The 17,773-nt window shown below is 67.5% G+C and overlaps 2 protein-coding genes across 2 annotated transcripts; both read right to left on the bottom strand.

Annotated features, from left to right (window-relative positions):
* Window positions 1–1,546: 1,546 nt before the first annotated feature.
* On the bottom strand, window positions 1,547–8,911 carry PNKP (polynucleotide kinase 3'-phosphatase). Its single transcript, XM_082339274.1, is given in 21 exon segments — window positions 1,547–1,690; window positions 1,964–2,021; window position 2,024; window positions 2,163–2,250; window positions 2,363–2,459; window positions 2,462–2,471; window positions 2,584–2,645; window positions 3,009–3,061; window positions 3,063–3,103; window positions 3,178–3,233; window positions 3,236–3,269; window positions 4,004–4,074; window positions 4,464–4,512; window positions 5,158–5,229; window positions 5,334–5,441; window positions 5,951–6,008; window positions 6,108–6,187; window positions 6,314–6,388; window positions 6,390–6,596; window positions 7,170–7,216; window positions 8,791–8,911. Coding segments are annotated over 21 exon segments (1,515 nt in total). The 5' UTR covers window positions 8,909–8,911; the 3' UTR covers window positions 1,547–1,560.
* A 3,281-nt stretch (window positions 8,912–12,192) lies between these two features.
* Window positions 12,193–16,283, bottom strand: LOC309604330 (potassium voltage-gated channel subfamily A member 7-like; the record flags this gene model as incomplete). The annotated part of the gene is made up of 2 exons (XM_082339275.1): window positions 12,193–13,065; window positions 15,765–16,283. 2 exons carry the CDS (start codon window positions 16,281–16,283, stop codon window positions 12,193–12,195), a joined length of 1,392 nt encoding a protein of 463 aa, XP_082195401.1.
* Window positions 16,284–17,773: the final 1,490 nt, after the last annotated feature.

The following is a 17,773-nucleotide window of genomic DNA, read 5'->3' as shown; positions in this document are numbered from 1 at the left end:
TGGGGGACAGGGGGGACAGGGGGGACAGGGGGACACGGGGGGGACAGGGGACATGGGGGGACACGGGGGGACATGGGGGGACGGGGGGACAGGGGAACACGGGGGGACGGGGGGACATGGGGGGACAGGGGGGGACAGGGGACACGGGGGGACACGGGGGGACATGGGGGGACAGGGGGGGACAGGGGGACATGGGGGGACGGGGGGACATGGGGGGACACGGGGGGACAGGGGGGGACAGGGGGGGACAGGGGGACATGGGGGGGACAGGGGACATGGGGGACAGGGGGACACGGGGGGGACAGGGGGACATGGGGGGACACGGGGGACATGGGGGGACGGGGGGACAGGGGACACGGGGGGACACGGGGGGACAGGGGGGGACAGGGGGACATGGGGGGACGGGGGGACATGGGGGGACACGGGGGGACAGGGGGGACAGGGGGACATGGGGGACGGGGGGGACAGGGGGACACGGGGGGACAGGGGGACATGGGGGGACAGGGGGACACGGGGGGGACAGGGGGGGACAGGGGGACACGGGGGGGACAGGGGACATGGGGGACAGGGGGGGACAGGGGGACACGGGGGGGACAGGGGGGCATGGGGGGACACGGGGGGACAGGGGGGGGACAGGGGGACACGGGGGGGACAGGGGACATGGGGGACACGGGGGGACATGGGGGGACACGGGGGGACATGGGGGGACAGGGGGACACGGGGGACATGGAGACACGGGGGACATGGAGACACGGGGGGACAGGGGGACACGGGGGGACATGGGGGGGACAGGGGGACACGGGGGGACATGGAGACACGGGGGGACAGGGGGACGGGGGGACACGGGGGGACAGGGGGGACATGGGGGGACAGGGGGACACATGGGGGACATGGGGGGGACACGGGGACATGGGGGGACACGGGGGGACGGGGGGACAGGGGACGGGGGGGACACGGGGACATGGGGGGACACGGGGGGGACACGGGACATGGAGGGACACGGGGAGGACATGGGGACACAGGGGGACACGGGGAGGACATGGGGACATGGGGGGACACGGAGGGACATGGGGGGGATGGGGGGACATGGAGGACACAGGGACATGGGGAGACACGGGGACATGAGGGGGGCACGTGGGGACAGGGGACATTGGTGGGCTTGGGGACGTGGGGGGGACATGGGACATAGGACGGGGGGACATTGGTGGGCATGGGGGACAGAAGGACATGGGGGGACATGGGGGGGACAGGGGGACATGGGGGACAGAGGGACACACATGGGGCCGTTGGGGGGACATGGGGACGCTGGGGGAGGGGCAGCGGGGACACCCGGGGGTCCCTGACGGTGTCCCCATCCCCCCCCCATCTCTTCCCAGAGGGTGAAACCATGGAAACGCCCGTGAGCCGCCCCTTCCCCCCCCCCCGCCCCTCCCCCCACTTTGTAAAATAAACCCCGATTTGGAGCCGGAGGCCGGGTCCCTGGGGGGGGGGGATGGGCGGCACCTTTATTGGGGGGCTCCTGGGCGGGGGGAGGGGCGACGGGGGGGAGGGGGGGGGGTCTCATCCGTCGCTGAACTGGTAGAAGAGGCGTCGGCGTCGGGGGTCGGCGGGGTCCCCGAACTGGGGGACGAAGGGGACGCGCAGGATCTGGGCGAAGCCCTCGGTGGGGGAGGGGGCGACAAAGCGGCTCCTGGGGGGGGAGGGGCGGGATTGGGGGGGGGGGCGGAAAGGGGTAAAACCAAGAGAGTTTGGGCCGGGGGGGGGAGCTGTGAGTGGGGGGCCCCCAAAAACCCTTTGGTCCCCCCCCCCAAAACCCCAGGGCCCCCCAAAAACACCCCTGGACTCCCCCAAAACTTCCCCAGGACCCCCAAAACACCCCCAACCCCCCCAGGGTCCCCACAAACCCCCCAGGACCCCCCAAAACCCCCCCCGGACCCCCCCAAACCCCCCAGCCCCCCCTTACCTGTAGCCATGCAGGACGACGTCGGTCACGGGGACGTGGCCGCTCTCCGTCATATCCCGAACTTTGGGGGGGGGGGACGACGACACGACACAGAAAAAGGGGGTTCAGGGGGGGCTGGGGGAGGGGCCAGGACCCCCCCACACCCCGGGAGGGGTCGGGGACCCCCCCAGGGCCCCCCCAAGCCCAGCCCCCCCCTCACCCGGCAGTTGTGTCGCGCCTGCTCCAGGCTGGCGGTGAAATGGAGGCAGCGGCAGGGGACGGCGGCCGCGCGGGCGCAGGCCACGTACCTGGGGGGGGGGGGGGGGAAGGGGGTCAGGGGGGGGCCCCAAAACCTCAGGGGGGGTCCCAAAATTCGGGGGACCCCCCTACGATTGTGGGGGGGGCCCCCCCGGCACTCGCCTCTGTCGCGATTCGGGGTCGGGGTTGGTGTTGTCGACGGCCACGGGGCGGCCGCGGGCCAGGGCGGCCTCGCAGGCGGCCACGCAGCGCTGCCAGAGCCCAGCGTGTCCTGGGGGGGTCACGGCGGGGTCAGCGGGGGTCACAGCAGGGTCATCAGGGTCACGGTGGGGTCACGGGGGTCAACCTTGACCCTTGACCTCCCCTGACCCCCCCCCCCTTACCCGGTTGACGTAGGTGTAACCCGCGGGGACGAAGTGGGTCTTCAGGAAGGTCGACTTGCCGGCTGGGAGGGGTCAGAGGTCAAGGTTGGGGGTCAGGGGTCAGGGTTGGGGTCAAGGGTCAGGGTTGGGGTCAAGGGTCAGGGTTGAAGGTCAAGGGTCAGGGTTGGGGTCAAGGTTGTCAAGCAGAAGTCAGGGGTTAGGGTGGTTGGGGTGGGAGGTCAGAGGTCAGGCTTGGAGGTCAAGGGTCAGGGTGAAGGTCAGAAGTCAAGGTTAGGGCCGGGGTGGGGTCAGGGTTGAAGGTCAGAGGTCAGGGGTGGGCTCAGGGTTTAGGATTAGGGTCAGAATTAAGGCTTGGGGTCAGGCTTGGGGTCAAGGGTCAGGGATGGAGGTCAGGGGTCGGAGGTCAGGGGTCAGAGGTCACTCACCTCCAGGGAAGCCGACGGCCACCACCACCTCGGGGCTGGTGGAGAGCAGGGGGCGTCGGGGGGTCATAGAGCGGAGCCTTGGGGTCAAGCTGGCGCTGCGGGGTCAAGGGTCAGAGGTCAAGGGTCAGAGGTCAGCCACAGGGTGGAGGCAGCGGGGGGCGTCACTCACAGGGTCAAAGGTCGGCAGGTCAAAGGGCGCGGGCGCCCAGCCCAGGAAGAATTCTCCGGCGTGTGGAAGCGCAGCTCCGCGTTGAGGGCAAACTGGTGGAGGGAGGGTGGGTCACTAACTGGGGGGACTGGGAGGGACTGGAGAGCTGGGGAGGCTGGATTAAACTTGGGGGGTCCTGAGAGCCCACTGAGGGGGCCAGAAGCAGACTGGGAGGGACTGGGAGCAAACTGGGGCTTCTGGGAGGGACTGGGAGCCCACTGAAGGGAACGGAAGCAAACTGGGAGGGACTGGGAGGGACTGGAAGCAATCTGTGAGACACTGGGAGGGACTGGAGCAAACTGGGAGGGAACTGGGAGGGATGGAACTGGGGATACATGGGGGGGGGGGGGGCACAGGGGGGTTCCCTGGGGATTTTGGGGGCCGGGGGGGGGGGCAGGGATTTGGGGGGGTCCCCAGGGATTTGGTGGGGCCAGGGGGGTCCCCAGGGATTTGGGGGGGGTTCTCAGGGGTTTGGGGGGGTCCCCGGGGATTTGGGGGGGCCAGGGGGGTCCCAGGGATTTGGGGGGGGTCCTCAGGGGTTTGGGGGGGTCCCCGGGGATTTGGTGGGGCCAGGGGGGTCCCCAGGGATTTTGGGGGGGGTTCTCAGGGGTTTGGGGGGGTCCCCGGGGATTTGGTGGGGCCAGGGGGGTCCCCAGGGATTTGGGGGGGGTCCTCAGGGGTTTGGGGGGGTCCCCGGGGATTTGGGGGGGCCAGGGGGGTCCCCAGGGATTTGGGGGGGGTCCTCAGGGGTTTGGGGGGGTCCCCGGGGATTTGGGGGGGGCCGCACCAGGCGGTCGCTGCAGGAGAAATCCTTCTTCTTGCGCCCGGGGGCCCAGTTCGGGGGGCGGCCGGCGGCATCTGGGGGGGGAGGGGCAAGAAAAAAAGGGGGGGGAGCATGAACCCCCCCCATGGGACCCCAAAAACACCCCCAGGACCCCCCCCAAACACCCCCAGGACCCCCCTAATGCCCCCCCGAGCACCCTAAGGCCACCCCAGTGTCCCCCCAAAGCCCCCCAAGACCCTCAGGACCCCCCCAAAGTCCTCCAGGACCCGCCGGGACCCCCCCCAAATCCCCCTGGGACCCCCAAAACACCCCTAGGACCCCCCCCAGGACCCCCAAGACCCCCCCAAATGCCCCCCCCGAGCACCCTAAGGCCACCCCAGTGTCCCCCAAAGCCCCCCGGGACCCCCCCAACCCCCCAGGAGCCCCCCAAAACCCCCCCCGGAGCCCCCCCGTCCCCGCTCACCCCCCACGTAGAGGCTGTCAGGCACCGACACCGTCACGTCCCCGTTCGCCTGGGGAGACCCCAAAACCAGTTATACCCCCTCCCAGTTCATCCCAGTGCCCCCCCCCCGAGCTCCCAGTGCCCTCCCAGTTCCTCCCCCAGTGCCCCCCAGCTCCTCCCAGCCACCCAACAGCTCCCAGTGTCCCCCCCAGTAGCTCCCAGTGCTCTCCCAGTCCCCTCCCAAAGCTCCCAGCACCCTCCCAGTGCCCCCTGGTCCCCTTCCAACAGCTCCCAGTGCCTCCCAGTCCCCTCCAGCAGCTCCCACTGCCCGCCCAGCACCCCCCAGCACTTCCAAGCACCCTCCCAGTAGCCCCCAGCACCTTCCCAGTGTCACCCAATAGCTCCCAGTGCCCCTCAGCAGCTCCCAATGTCCTCCCAGTGCTCTCCCAGTAGTTCCCAGTACCCCCCAAGAGCTCCCAGTGCTCTCCACTCCCACCCAGTGCCCTCTCCCAGTTCCAGCACCCACCTAGCAGCTCCCAGCACCACCCCCCCAGTCCCCCCAGCAGCTCCCAGTGCCCCCAACACCTCCCAGTGCACCCCCAGTAGCTCCAGTCCCCTCCCAGTGCCCCCCAGCAGCTCCAGCACCCTCCTAGTGTCCACCCTCAGTTCCCAGTGCCCTCCAGTAGCTCCCAGTGCGCTCCCAGTCCCCCCTCACCTTCTCGCAGAGGTAATCCCACATTCCCAGCACGGGTTTCCGATAGATCCCTGGCCCCGTCGCCACGAAAACCTATTTTTGGGGGGGGCGGAACAGCTCAGGGGGGTTCCCCACAGCCCCAGGGGGTCTGGGGGGGTCCCCTGAGATTGGGGGGGCCCAGGAGGGTCCCCGCTTACCTGCAGGGGCAGCCCCAGCCGCTGGGTCACCGCCTCCACCTTGGCCTTGAAGACGCTGGGTTGCAGGCGGCCGCGGGAGATCCCCAGTTGGTTGGTGAAGATGACGAGCTGGGGGGGGCAAAGGGGGGGTTGGGGGGGGTCTTGGGGGGCAGTGGGGGCTGGGGGGGCCCTGGGGGGGTCCTGAAGGTCTGGGGGGGCCCCCAAAGGGGTCCCAGGGGGAGCTGGAGAGGTTCAGTGGGGAGCTGGGGGGCCCTGGGGGGGGCAGTGGGGTTTGGGGGGGCCCTGAGGGGGGGTCTGGGGGGGCCCCAGCAGGGTTCTGGGAGCTAAGGGAGGTCCCAGGGGGAGCTGGAGGGGTTCAGTGGGGTTTGGGGGGGCTCTGGAGGGGGGTCAGTGGGGTTTGGGGGGGGCCCAGAGAGGCTTGGGGGAGTCTGGGGGGGGTCAGTGGGGTTTGGGGGGGCCCTGATGGGGGGTCCTGGGGGTTTGGGGGGCCCCAGTGGCATCCTGGGGAGGCTTTGGGGGTCCCAGGGGGAGCTGGAGGGGTTCAGTGGGGTTTGGGGGGGGCCCAGAGAGGCTTGGGGGGGTCAGTGGGGGTTTGGGGGGCCCTGGGGGGGCCCTACCTTATACCCATTGCTCTGCAGCTGCTTCAGCTTCTTGGGAATCTCAGGGTACAAAATCCTGGATGAGGGAGATAGAAAATGGGGTGAAGCACCCCAAAATGGCACCCAGAGCCCCCCCCCCCCCGCACCCCCCGGCCCCCCCAAAACTCCCCCTCACCTCCAGTCATCGGGGCTGGTGGGAAAAACCTTCCCCGACTTGGTGGTGATGAGGGTCCCATCCAGGTCAAACCCGGCGATCTGGGGGGGCCGGGGGGGTTAAGAGGGGGCCCCCAAAAAGGGGGGACCCCCAGGAGAGTGGGGAACCCCCCCCAGAAAATAGAGGACCCCAAAAACGGAGAGGAACCCCCCAAAACGGGGATGTACCTGAGCGCTGGGGAGGACGCCGGGGGGGGTGAAGACGAGGAGGGAGCCGTGGTGGTCCCAGGCGGCGCGGGGGGGGGGTCGGGGATTTGGGGGGGCCCCCCCGGAGTGGGGGAGGGGATGTGGGGGGGCTGGGGGGGCGTTTGGGGGGTCGGGGGGACCCCTCGACGTGAAGTTCGTAGGGGTAAAGCCCGTTGACCAAGCAGAGGGTCTGGCCGGGGTGGAGGGTGGCGCGACCCCCCCGGCCCAGCGCTGCCCCCCCCACGGAAGTGGGGTTCACTCCTCGCTGTTGGGGGGAGGGGGGCAGCATCAGGGGGGGCCCCCAAAACGCCCTGGGATCACCCCCTCAATTCCCACCCCCCCAAAGTCTTTAGCCCCCCTCAAATCACCCCAAAGCCCCCCCCGGCCTCACCCCCCCCCCAATCACCCCCGGCCCCCCAAAATTGCCCTGAGACCCCCAAGTGTCCCCCCCCCCGCCAGCCCTGCTGCCCACCCAAATGACCCCCCCAAGCCCCCCCCGAGCCCCCCAAGGGCCCCCCAAATCCCCCAGGGCCCTCCTAAACCACCTCAGGACCCCCCAATCCCCCCAGGGCCCCCCCAAACCCCCTCAGGGCCCCCCAAATCCCCCAAGGCCCCCCCAAAACACCTCAGAACCCCCCAATCCCCCCCAGGGCCCCCCAAATCCCCCAGGGCCCCCCCAAACTGCCTCAGGACCCCCCAGAACCCCCCTAACCCCCTCAGGGCCCCCCAAATCCCCCAGAGCCCCCCCAAACCCCCTCAGGGCCCCCTCAAAACACCTCAGGACCCCCCAGTCCCCCCCAGGGCCCCCCAAATCCCCCAGGGCCCCCCCAAACCCCACCTGGATGACCAGGGCCGTGCCCTTGGCGTAGTTGGCCACGATCTCCACTGTAAGGGGGAGGGGGGGGTGAGAAATGGGGGACCCCGGAGCCCCCCCCAACACGGGGAAAGGTGGGGGGGTCCCCAGGGGTGTCCGGCTCCCCCGAGGGGGGCTCTTTGGGGGTGTCCGGGGAAAGTTTGGGGGTCCACAGGGATGGGGGGGGTCCCAGGAGGGGGCCTGAGGGGGCCTGGGAGCTGCGGGGGGGGGTCTGGGGCTGGGTTTGGGGGTGCCCAGGTGGGTGTGGGGGTCCCAGAGCTGGGTCTGGGGGTGCTCAAGGGGCCTGGGGGGTCCCAGGGAGCCAGAGGAGACCCCAGGGTCGGGTCTGGGGGTGCTGGGGGGTCTGGGGCTGGGTCTTGGGGTGCCCTGGGGGGTCCCAGGGGGGCCCCTGGGGGTGGGTCTGGGGGTGCTGGAGGGGGCTGAGAGGTCCCAGGGGTCCCAGAGCTGGGTCTGGGGGTGCTCGGGGGGCCTGGGGGGTCCCGGGGAGCCAGAGGAGACCCCAGGGTTGGGGCTGGGGGTGCTGGGGGGGGACTGAGGGGTCCTGGGGGGGGGGGGGGGGGGCAGGGGCTGGGGGTGCCTGGGGGGGTCCCGGGAGCCTCAGGGAGCCGGGGGGGACCCTGGGGGTGCCCAGGAGGCCCCGGGGAGGCGGGAGGGTGGGGGGCCAGCGCTGGGCCTGGGGGGGTCCAGGGGAGCCCTGCGGGGCTCCCGGTGCCCGGGTCTGGGGGGGTCCGGGGGGCCTGAGGGGCTCCCAGTGCCCCGGGAATGGGTCTGGGGGCTCCCGGGAGGGGCTGAGGGGCTCCCGGTGCCCGGGGGCTGAGCCTGGGGGGGCTCCGGGGGGCTCCCGGTGCGCCAGGACTGAGCCCAGGGGGTCTGGGGGGGATCCAGGGGGGCTCCGAGGGGCTCCCGGTGTCCCGGGAATGGGTCTGGGGGCTCCCGGGAGGGGCTGGAGGAGTCCAGGGGGGGCCTGAGGGGGTCCTGGTGCCCCGGGAATGGGTCTGGGGGCTCCCGGGAGGGGCTGGAGGAGTCCAGGGGGGGCCTGAGGGGGTCCCGGTGCCCCGGGAATGGGTCTGGGGGGGTCCAGGGGGGGCCTGAGGGGGTCCCGGTGCCCCGGAAATGGGTCTGGGGGGGTCCAGGGGAACCCTGAGGGGGTCCCGGTGCCCCGGGAATGGGTCTGGGGGGGTCCAGGGGAGCCCTGAGGGGGTCCCGGTGCCCCGGGAATGGGTCTGGGGGGTCCAGGGGAGCCCTGAGGGGGTCCCGGTGCCCCGGGAATGGGTCTGGGGGGGTCCAGGGGAGCCCTGAGGGGGTCCCGGTGCCCCGGGAATGGGTCGGGGGGGATCCAGGGGAGCCCTGAGGGGGTCCCGGTGCCCCGGGAATGGGTCTGGGGGGGTCTGGGGGCTCCCGGGAGGGGCTGGCGGGGGTCCCGGTACCCGGGGACTGAGCCCACGGGGTCTGGGAGGGTCCAGGGGGGGCTCTGAGGGGCTCCCGGTGCCCGGGGGCTGGGTCTGGGGGCTGCCGGGAGGGGCTGAGGGGTCCCGGGGCCGGGCCTGGGGGTGCCCGGGGATAACCGAGGGGCTCCCGGACGCACCCTGGCCGCGGGAGCACTTGCGGTCGGTGACGCCGGTGAGCGGCCCCCGGCCCAGCACCACGCTCTCGCCGTCGGGCAGCGGCACCGGCCCGCCCGCGCCCCGCAGCTCGCACCGCATCGCCCCCGGAAGTGACCCCGCTACACCCGCCCCTTCCGGCCCCCGCTACGTCGTTTCCGGCCTCCGGTTCCGGTCCTCTGCCTCCGCCCCCCAGTCCTCCCGCACCGCCCCTTCCGGTTAACAAGCAGCGCGTCCGGTCTTGCCGCCACGCCGCTTCCGGTGGGTGGTGGTGCCAGCTCGCCCCCTAGCGGTATAGGGCTGAGTCGGTCCTCCAGGGGCGACTGGGTCCTCCCGGGGTGGGGGGGAAGGACTGGGGGGGCACTGGGAGGGATTGGGGGGGACTGGGAGGGTCTGGGGGGGCACGGGGGGAGACTGGGAGAGGCTGGAAGGGGACTGGGGGGGCACTGGGGGACACTGGGAGGGACTGGTTTGGAATGGGGGGGCACTGGGGGGGACTGTGAGAGGCTGGGAAGGGACTGGAGGGGAACTGGGAAGGACTGGGAGAGGCTGGGGAGACTGGGAGTCACTGGGGGAGCACTGGGAGGGACTGGTTTGGATTGGGAGAGGCTGGGGGGCACTGGGAGGGACTGGTTTGGATTGGGAGAGGCTGGGGGGCACTGGGAGGGACTGATTTGGAATGGGGGGGCACTGGGGGGGACTGGGAGAGGCTGGAAGGGGACTGGGAGTCATGGGGGGGCAGTGGGAGGGACTGGTTTGGATTGGGAGAGGCTGGGGGGCACTGGGAGGGACTGGTTTGGAATGGGGGGGCACTGGGGGGGACTGGGAGAGGCTGGAAGGGGACTGGGGGGCACCAGGAAGGACTGGGAGGGGCTGGGGAACTGGGTGTTACTGGTGGGGGCATTGGGAGGGACTGGTTTGGTCTGGGAGAGGCTGGGGGGCACTGGGGGACACTGGGAGGGACTGGGAGAGGCTGGGGATGGACTGGGGGGGAACTGGGAAGGACTGGGAGGCACTGGGAGTCACTGGGGGGGCACTGGGAGGGCACTGGGGGGGACTGGGCGGGCTGGAAGGGGACTTGGGGGGCACTGGGGGGGGTTGGGAGGCACTGGGGGGGCAGTGGGAGGAACTGGTTTGGACTGGGAGGGGGCACTGGTGGGCCTGGGGGGGGAGGGGCACTCTCCGGGCACGTGGGGATCACCCCTCCCCCCCCCAAGGGACCCAGGCGCCCTCGCTCCACCCCCCCCCCCGCCCCCCCCGGGTCCCCTAAAGCCCCGAAATATAAATAAATATAAAAATATAAATATAACCCTGCCGCCTCAGCAGCCGCCGCAGCCGGGTCGGGCCCGGCCTCGCACGAGGACCCCCGTGACCCCCCCCGTCCTCGCACAAGGGTCCCCGTGACCCCCCCAGCCTCACACGAGCGTCCTTGTGACACCCCCATCCTTGCACGAGCGTCCCTGTGACCCCCCCCAGCCTCGCACAAGGGTCCCCGTGACCCCCCCAGCCTCGCACAAGAGCCCCTATCACCCCCCCAGCCTTACACGAGGGTCCCTATGACCCCCCCAGCTTTGCACAAGGGTCCCTGTGACCCCCCCAGCCTCACACGAGGACCCTTGTGACCCCCCCCATCCTCGCACGAGGACCCCCATGACCCCCCCGGCCTCGCACGAGCATCCCTGTGACCCCCTCATCCTTGCACATGGACCCCCGTGACCCCCTCATCCTTGCACATGGACCCCCATGACCCCCCCGGCCTCGCACGAGGGTCCTTGTGACACCCCCATCCTTGCACGAGCGTCCCTGTGACCCCCCCAGCCTCACACGAGGGTCCTTGTGACACCCCCATCCTTGCACGAGCGTCCCTGTGACCCCCCCATCCTCGCACGAGGGTCCCTGTGACCCCCCCAGCCTTACACGAGGGTCCCTGTGACCCCCCCCGGCCTCACACGAGGGTCCCTGTGACCCCCCCCGGCCTCACACGAGGACCCTTGTGACCCCCCCCGTCCTCGCATGAGGGTCCCTATGACCCCCCCAGCTTTGCACAAGGGTCCCCGTGACCCCCCCAGCCTCGCACGAGGGTCCCCGTGACCCCCCCTCTGCCACCGACTGTCACCTTTATTGGCCTGGGGGCTACCGCGAGCGCAGGGGACACCCGGTGTCGCCGTCCCGTCCCCCCCCCCCCCCCGCCCCCCGCACACACATGCTCGTGCGTCGCACGAGGGCCCGTGCGGCATCGGGTTCCCGGATGCCACCGCGGCCGCCGGCGAAATCCAAGAAGGTGCCGGAGAAAGGGGGGGGGGCGGACAAGGGCGGGGGGAGGGTGCTGGCGTGAAGCACGCGTTCGTGCGACGCCTCAGCTGGGGGAGGGGGGCGTCGTCGTGCCTCCTCGTGCACCCCCCGTGTGTCCTCATGCGTCCTCATGCACGCTCGGGCACCCCCCGTGCGTCCTCGTGCATCCTCGTGCACGCTCGTGGGTCCTTGCGCATCCTCCTGCGGCCTCGTGCACGCTCGTGCGGCGTCGTGCGGCCTCGTGCGGCCTCGTGCACGCTTGTGCACGCTTGTGCAGCCTCGTGCGGCCTCGTGCAGCCGTGGGCACGCTTGTGTGTCCTCACATGTCCTCGTGCGTCCTCCTGCATCCTTGGGCACGCTTGTGCAGCCTCGTGCGTCCTTACGTGTCCTTGTGCGTCCTCGTGCATCCTCATGCGTCCTCATGCATCCTCGTGCATGCTTGTGCAGCCTCACTTGTCCTTGTGCATCCCCATGCAGGCTCTTGTGCAACCTTGGGCACTCTTGTGCACCCCCGTGTGTCGCCGTGCAGCCTCGTGCAGCCTCGTGCACGCTCACTTGTCCTTGTGCACCCTTGTGCGCCCTCGTGCACCTCTCTGTGCCCTCGTGCAGCCCGATTTTTCCTCGTGCACCCTCGTTTGTCCTTGTGCATCCCTGTGCATCCTCGTGCACCCTTGTGCATCCTCGTGCATCCTCGTGCACCCTCGTTTATCCTTCTGCACCCTCACTTGTGCTCATGCACCCTTGTGCACACCCGTGTGCCCCCGTGCAGCCCCGTTTGGCCTCGTGCACCCTCGTGCACCCTCGTTTGTCCTTGTGCACCCTCGTTTGTCTTCTCGTACCCTCATGCACCCTTGTGCACCCTCGTGTGGCCTTGTGCACCCTCGTGAGGCCCCGTTTGTCCTCATGCACCGTCGTTTGTCCTTGTGCACCCTCCTCCGGCCTCGTGCACCCTCGTTTGTCCTCGTGCATGCTTGTGCACCCCCGTGCCCCCTCGGTTGTCCTCGTGCGCCCTCGTGCACTCTCGTTCCTCCTCGTGCATCCCCGCACGCCCTCGTGCCCCCTCGTGCCCCACCCCCCACCCCCACCCCCCCCCCTCACACCTGGGTGACCAACCGCCCCGGCCAACCCTGCCCCCGCCCCGCGTCCCCATCCAACAACTCCTCCCCTCCCCCAACGCCCCCGAGCCCTCCCCCGCCCCCACCCCAGCCCCCTCCCCCCCCTTTCGGGGTGTCAGAGGGGGAGGGGGGAGGGGGGTGGCGAGGGCAGGGGGGGGCGGGGGCGTACTCCCCCCCTTCCTCCCCCCTCAATTCCCGCCGATAGAAGTAACTGAAGTTGGAGACGATGACGGGGACGGGGAGGGAGATGGTGAGGACCCCGGCGATGGCGCAGAGGGACCCCACCAGCTTCCCCCCGACGGTGACGGGGGCCATGTCACCGTAACCCACCGTGGTCATGGTGACCACGGCCCACCAAAAAGCCTGAGGGATGGAGGTGAAAGAGGTGGCGGCGTCTTCGGCCTCGGCGAAGTAGACGGCGCTGGAGAAGAGGACGACGCCGATGAGGAGGAAGAAGATGAGTAAACCCAATTCCCTCATGCTGGCGCGAAGGGTTTGTCCTAAAATCTGTAAACCCGTCGAATGCCGGGATAATTTGAAGACCCTGAAGACCCGCACCAAGCGGATGACGCGGAGGATGGCCAAGGACATGGCGGGTTGGCCGACGCCGCGTTGACGTGCCAACTCGGTCCCCAAAGCGACGAAATACGGGACGATGGCGATCAAATCGATGAGGTTCATGGCGTTACGGAAGAAGGCGGTTTTGCTCGGGCTGGCTAAAAGACGGACCAGGAGCTCCAAGGAGAACCAACAGATGCAGATGGTTTCCACCACGAAGAAAGGATCGGTCAAACCGCCCCGGGGTGATGGTGGGGAGGAGGCGTTGATGTTGGTGGAGATGGGTGGTGGGGTCTGGGGATGGAGATAGGGAGGGGTGAGGGGGTTAGGGGATGGGTGGGATGGAGGCCATGGGGTGGTGGAGGGGGTTAGAGCCCACCCAGACCCCTGGGTCCGCCACCCACCATGGGTTAATGGGGGGTAGAGCCCACCCAGATGCTTGGGTGCCCTCCCTGGGGTGGCGGAGGGAGGTTAGAGCCCACCTAGAGACTTGGGTCCACCACCCAGTATGGGTTAATGGGGGGTAGAGCCCACCCAGATGCTTGGGTGCCCTCCCTGGGGTGGTGGAGGGGGGTTAGAGCCCACCCAGTATGGGTAATGGGGGTTAGAGCCCACCCAGACCCCTGGGTCCACCACCCACCATGGGTTAATGGGGGGTAGAGCCCACCCAGACCCCTGGGTCCACCACCCACCATGGGTTAATGGGGGTTAGAGCCCACCCAGACGCTTGGGTGCCCTCCCTGGGGCGGCAGAGGGAGGTTAGAGCCCACCTAGAGACTTGGGTCCACCACCCACCATGGGTTAATGGGGGGTAGAGCCCACCCGGACGCTTGGTGCCCTCCCTGGGGTGGTGGAGGGGGGTTAGAGCCCACCTAGAGACTTGGGTCCACCACCCAGTATGGGTTAATGGGGGGTAGAGCCCACCCAGATGCTTGGGTGCCCTCCCTGGGGTGGTGGAGGGGGGTTAGAGACCACCTAGAGACTTGAGTCCACCACCCAGTATGGGTTAATGGGGGGTAGAGCCCACCCGGACCCCTGGGTCCACCACCCAGTATGGGTTAATGGGAGGTAGAGCCCACCTGGACACCTGGGTCCTGTGGTTGGGACCGAGGAGGATGAGGAGGAGGAGGAAGACCAGGAGGCCGTAGGGGGCCAGAGGTGGTGGTGATGGTGGTGAAGAAGGAAAAAGAAGAGGAGGAGGAGGAGGAGAATGAGAAAGAGAACAAATGGGAAAAGAAGGAGGAGGAGGAGGAGGAAGAAGAGGATGACAAGGAATAGCAGGAAAAGGAGAAAATTGATGAAGATGAGGAGGTAGGAAGAGAAGAAGGAGGAGGAAGAGGAGGAGGAAGGAGAAAAGGACTAAGGTAATGGGAAAGAAGAGAAATGGGTGGATGAAGAATAGAGGAACGATGACGATGAGAAGAAAGATGAGAAGAAGAAAGGTGAGAAGAACGATGATGAGGATGAAGCTGCGAAGAAGGAAATGATGAGAACGATGAGGATGATGATGAGCAGATGAAGAAGAAGGGTGATGAGAACGATGAGGAAGAGACGGAGGAAAATGATGAAGACGTAGAGATTGAGGTTGAGAAGGAAGAACGTGAAAAGCAAGAAAGGCGGAGGAGACGGAGAAGGGTGTGAGGAAGGTGATGAAGATGACGATAATAACGGTGATGATGATAAAAAGGAGATGAAGAAGAGAAACAAAGAGGATAAAAAGGGTGATGAAGATGATGGCGATGAGGTTGAGAAAAAGGGTGACGATGAAGAGGATGAGGTTGGGGAAGAGAAGGAAAAAGAGGAGATTGGGATGGAGAAGGATGATGATGAAGACGACAAAGATGGTGATGATGAAGATGATGAGGACGATGAAGATGATGGTGAGGACCACAAGGATGAGGAAGATTTGGGGGTGACTCATTTGCAGTGAGGGCTCCCTGCCAGGCTGGGGCTGGGGCAGGATCTCCAGGCAGGAGGAAGAGGAGGAGGAAGATGATGATGAGATTGACAAAAAGGATGAAGATGAGGAAGAGAAATACGAAGGTGAAGATGATGATGAGAAAAACGATGAGGAAAACTATAATAAAAAATTGAGAGGATAGCAGGGAACGAGAAGAATGATGAAGACGGTGGTGATGATGATGACGACGATGATGATGAGAGCAAGAAACGGAAGAGGAGGATGGTGAGGATGATGAAGGAAAGGCAGAATAGAAGGAAGAGAATGAAGATGAGGAAGAGGAGGTTGAAAAGAAGAAGAAGGATGACGAAATGAGAATAAGAAGAAAGATGAGGAGGAGGAGGAGGAGGAGGAGGAGGAGGAGGAGGTTGGGGTGACTCATCTGGGGGGCTCCTCACTGGGGCAGGAGGAAGATGAGGAGGAGGAGGGTGAGAATGATGATGTTGAGGATGGTGAGAATGAGGCTGAAGACGGTGAGAATGATGAGGACGGTGAGGAGGATGATGATGGGTGGTGAGGATGAGGATGGTGAGAATGAGGAAGAGGAAGATGATGAGAATCAGGATGGTGAGGAGGATGATGATGATGAAGGTGGTAAAGATGAGAATGAGGATCGTGAGGTTGAGGATGGTGAGGATGAGGATGGGGATGGTGAGAGTGATGAGGATGAGAATGGCGAGCGTGGTGAAGATGAAGATGAGAATGGTGAGGATGAGAATGGTGAGGATGATGAAGAAGAAGGTGAGGGTAAGGAGGATGAGGATGGTAAGAATGAGAATGGGGATGAGAGTGGTGAGGATGAGGATGGTGAGGATAAGTGTGAGGATGAGGATGAGGAAGATGGTGAGGATGAGGAGGATGAGGGTGAGGAGGGTGAGGACGGTGGAGCTGGGGATCACAAGGATGAGGATGGTGAGGATGAGGGTCATCAGGATGAGGATGGGGAGGAGGAGGAGGGTGAGGCTGAGGATGCTGAGGATGGGGAGGATGAGGATGGGGAGGACGAAGGCCCCCACCGTTGCCTGCGACTCACCTGAGTGGACCCCTCCCCTCCGGCCCGAAACTGGGGCAGGGTCTCCAAGCAGAAGACCACGATGGAGACGAGGATGACGAGGACGGAGAGCAAGGCCACGGCGCGGGCAGCCGGCGAACTCTCGGGGTGCTCGCACAACAACCACGCCTGCCGTTGTAACCTTCCACCGGGCAAGGGTTGGGCCACCTCCACCCCGAAGCCTTCGGCCTCGCGGAGTCTTCCTTCCGCTTCGGCGCCCAACTGGTAGAAGCGTAACTCTTCCAAGAAAACATCTAAGGGGACGTCGGGTGGGCGGCGGAGTCTTCCACCGGATTGGTAGTAGTAGAGGACGGCGCCGAAGGCTCCGCGGTGGCGGTCGAAGAAGTACTCGCGGCGTTGGGGGTCAAAGTACCGTCGGCGCCGGCGGGGGTCCCCCAAAAGGGTGTCGGGGAACCGGAGGAGGGTCCTTCCGAAGGTTTCGAACCGACGTCCCGCCACGTTGATGGCCACCCGTTCGCAACAACCCACCGGTTCCCCCATTCCCGGGGGGCCCCCGGTGGGGGGGATGGGCGGGGGGGATGGACCGGAGGGCACGGTGGGGGTGGGGGGAGGACCCCTAAATTCTTGGGGGTCTACAGCGTTGGGGGACCCTCGAGGTCCTTGGGGGTCCCACGGGGACCCTACAGCGGTGCAGGAACCTCAAGGTCCTTGAGGGTCCTACAGGGACCCTACAGCGTTGGGGGACCCTCGAGGTCCTTGGGGGTCCAGATATGGGGGACCCCTAAATTCTTGGGGGTCGTTCAAGGGTCTACAGCGTTGGAGGACCCTCAAGGTCTTTGGGGGTCCAACGGTGACCCTACAGCCTTGGGGGACCCTTGAGGTCCTTGGGGGTCCCCCGGGGACCCTCCAGATATGGGGGACCCCTCAATTTTTGGGGGTCCTTCAGGGGTCTACAGCGTTGGAGGACCCTCAAGGTCCTTGGAGGTCCCTACAGCGAGGGGGCACCCCCTAAACTCCTGGGGGGTTCCATGGGGACCCTCCAATGTTGGGGGACCCTCCAGGTCCTTGGGGTTCCACAGGGACCCTACGGCTATAGGGGACCCCCAGAATCCTTGGGGTGCCACAGGGTCCCCTCTGTGTCACCGGGTCACCCCCGATCCCTCCAGCGTCCCCCAGACCCCCTGTGGCTGTGGGTCTCCTGTCACCGGGGTACCCCCAAACCTGCTGTCACCCGTCACCGGTGTCCCCAGCCCACCTAACCCCCTGTCACCAGGGTGTCCTCTGTCACTGGGGGGTCCCCAACCCCTGTCATTGGTGTCCCCAACCCACCTGACCCCCTGTCACCGGGGTGTCCCCTGTCACTGGGTGTCCCCAACACCCACCACCGGGTGTCCCCAACCCCCCTGTCCCCTGTCACCAGGGCATGTCCCCCATGGGTGTCCCCCCCTGTCACCGGGGTGTCCCCAACCCCTGTCCCTGTCACTGGGTGTCCCCAACCCCTGTCACCGGGTGTGTCCCCCTGTCACTGGGTGTCCCCAACCCCTGTCCCCATCAATGGGTGTCCCCAACCCTTGTCACCAGGTGTCCCCAACCCCTGTCCCCCTGTCACTGGGGTGTCCCCAACCCCTGTCACTGGGTGTCCTCCCCGTCACCGACTGTCCCCAATCCCTGTCCCCCTGTCACTGGGTGTCCCCCCCCGTCGCCGGGGTGTCCCCAACCCCCATCACCGGCTGTCCCCAACCCCCGTCCCCCCCGTCACCGGGTGTCCCCGACCCCGCCGTCCCGCTGTCACCGGCGCTGTCCCGTAAACAGGGTGGCCCCGCGGTGTCGGGTTCCCCCCCGCGGGCTAAAAATAACGGGGTGGGGGGGGGTGGGGTGGGTGCCCGGGCGCCTGGGTCCTCGCCGGGCCCTCCCCCCCCCGTCACCCACGGCCCCCGGGGAGGGAGGGGACCCCGGGAGGGGACCCCGCGCCTCCGCGGTTGTGTCACCACCCCCCCCCCCTCCGGTGACCACCCGGCGGGGGTGTGACA

The sequence above is a fragment of the Platalea leucorodia genome (genome assembly GCF_965183815.1).
Source record: "Platalea leucorodia genome assembly, contig: HAP1_HAP1_SCAFFOLD_645, whole genome shotgun sequence".
NCBI lineage: Eukaryota > Metazoa > Chordata > Aves > Pelecaniformes > Threskiornithidae > Platalea > Platalea leucorodia.
This window is presented reverse-complemented; position numbering and strand designations above follow the sequence as displayed.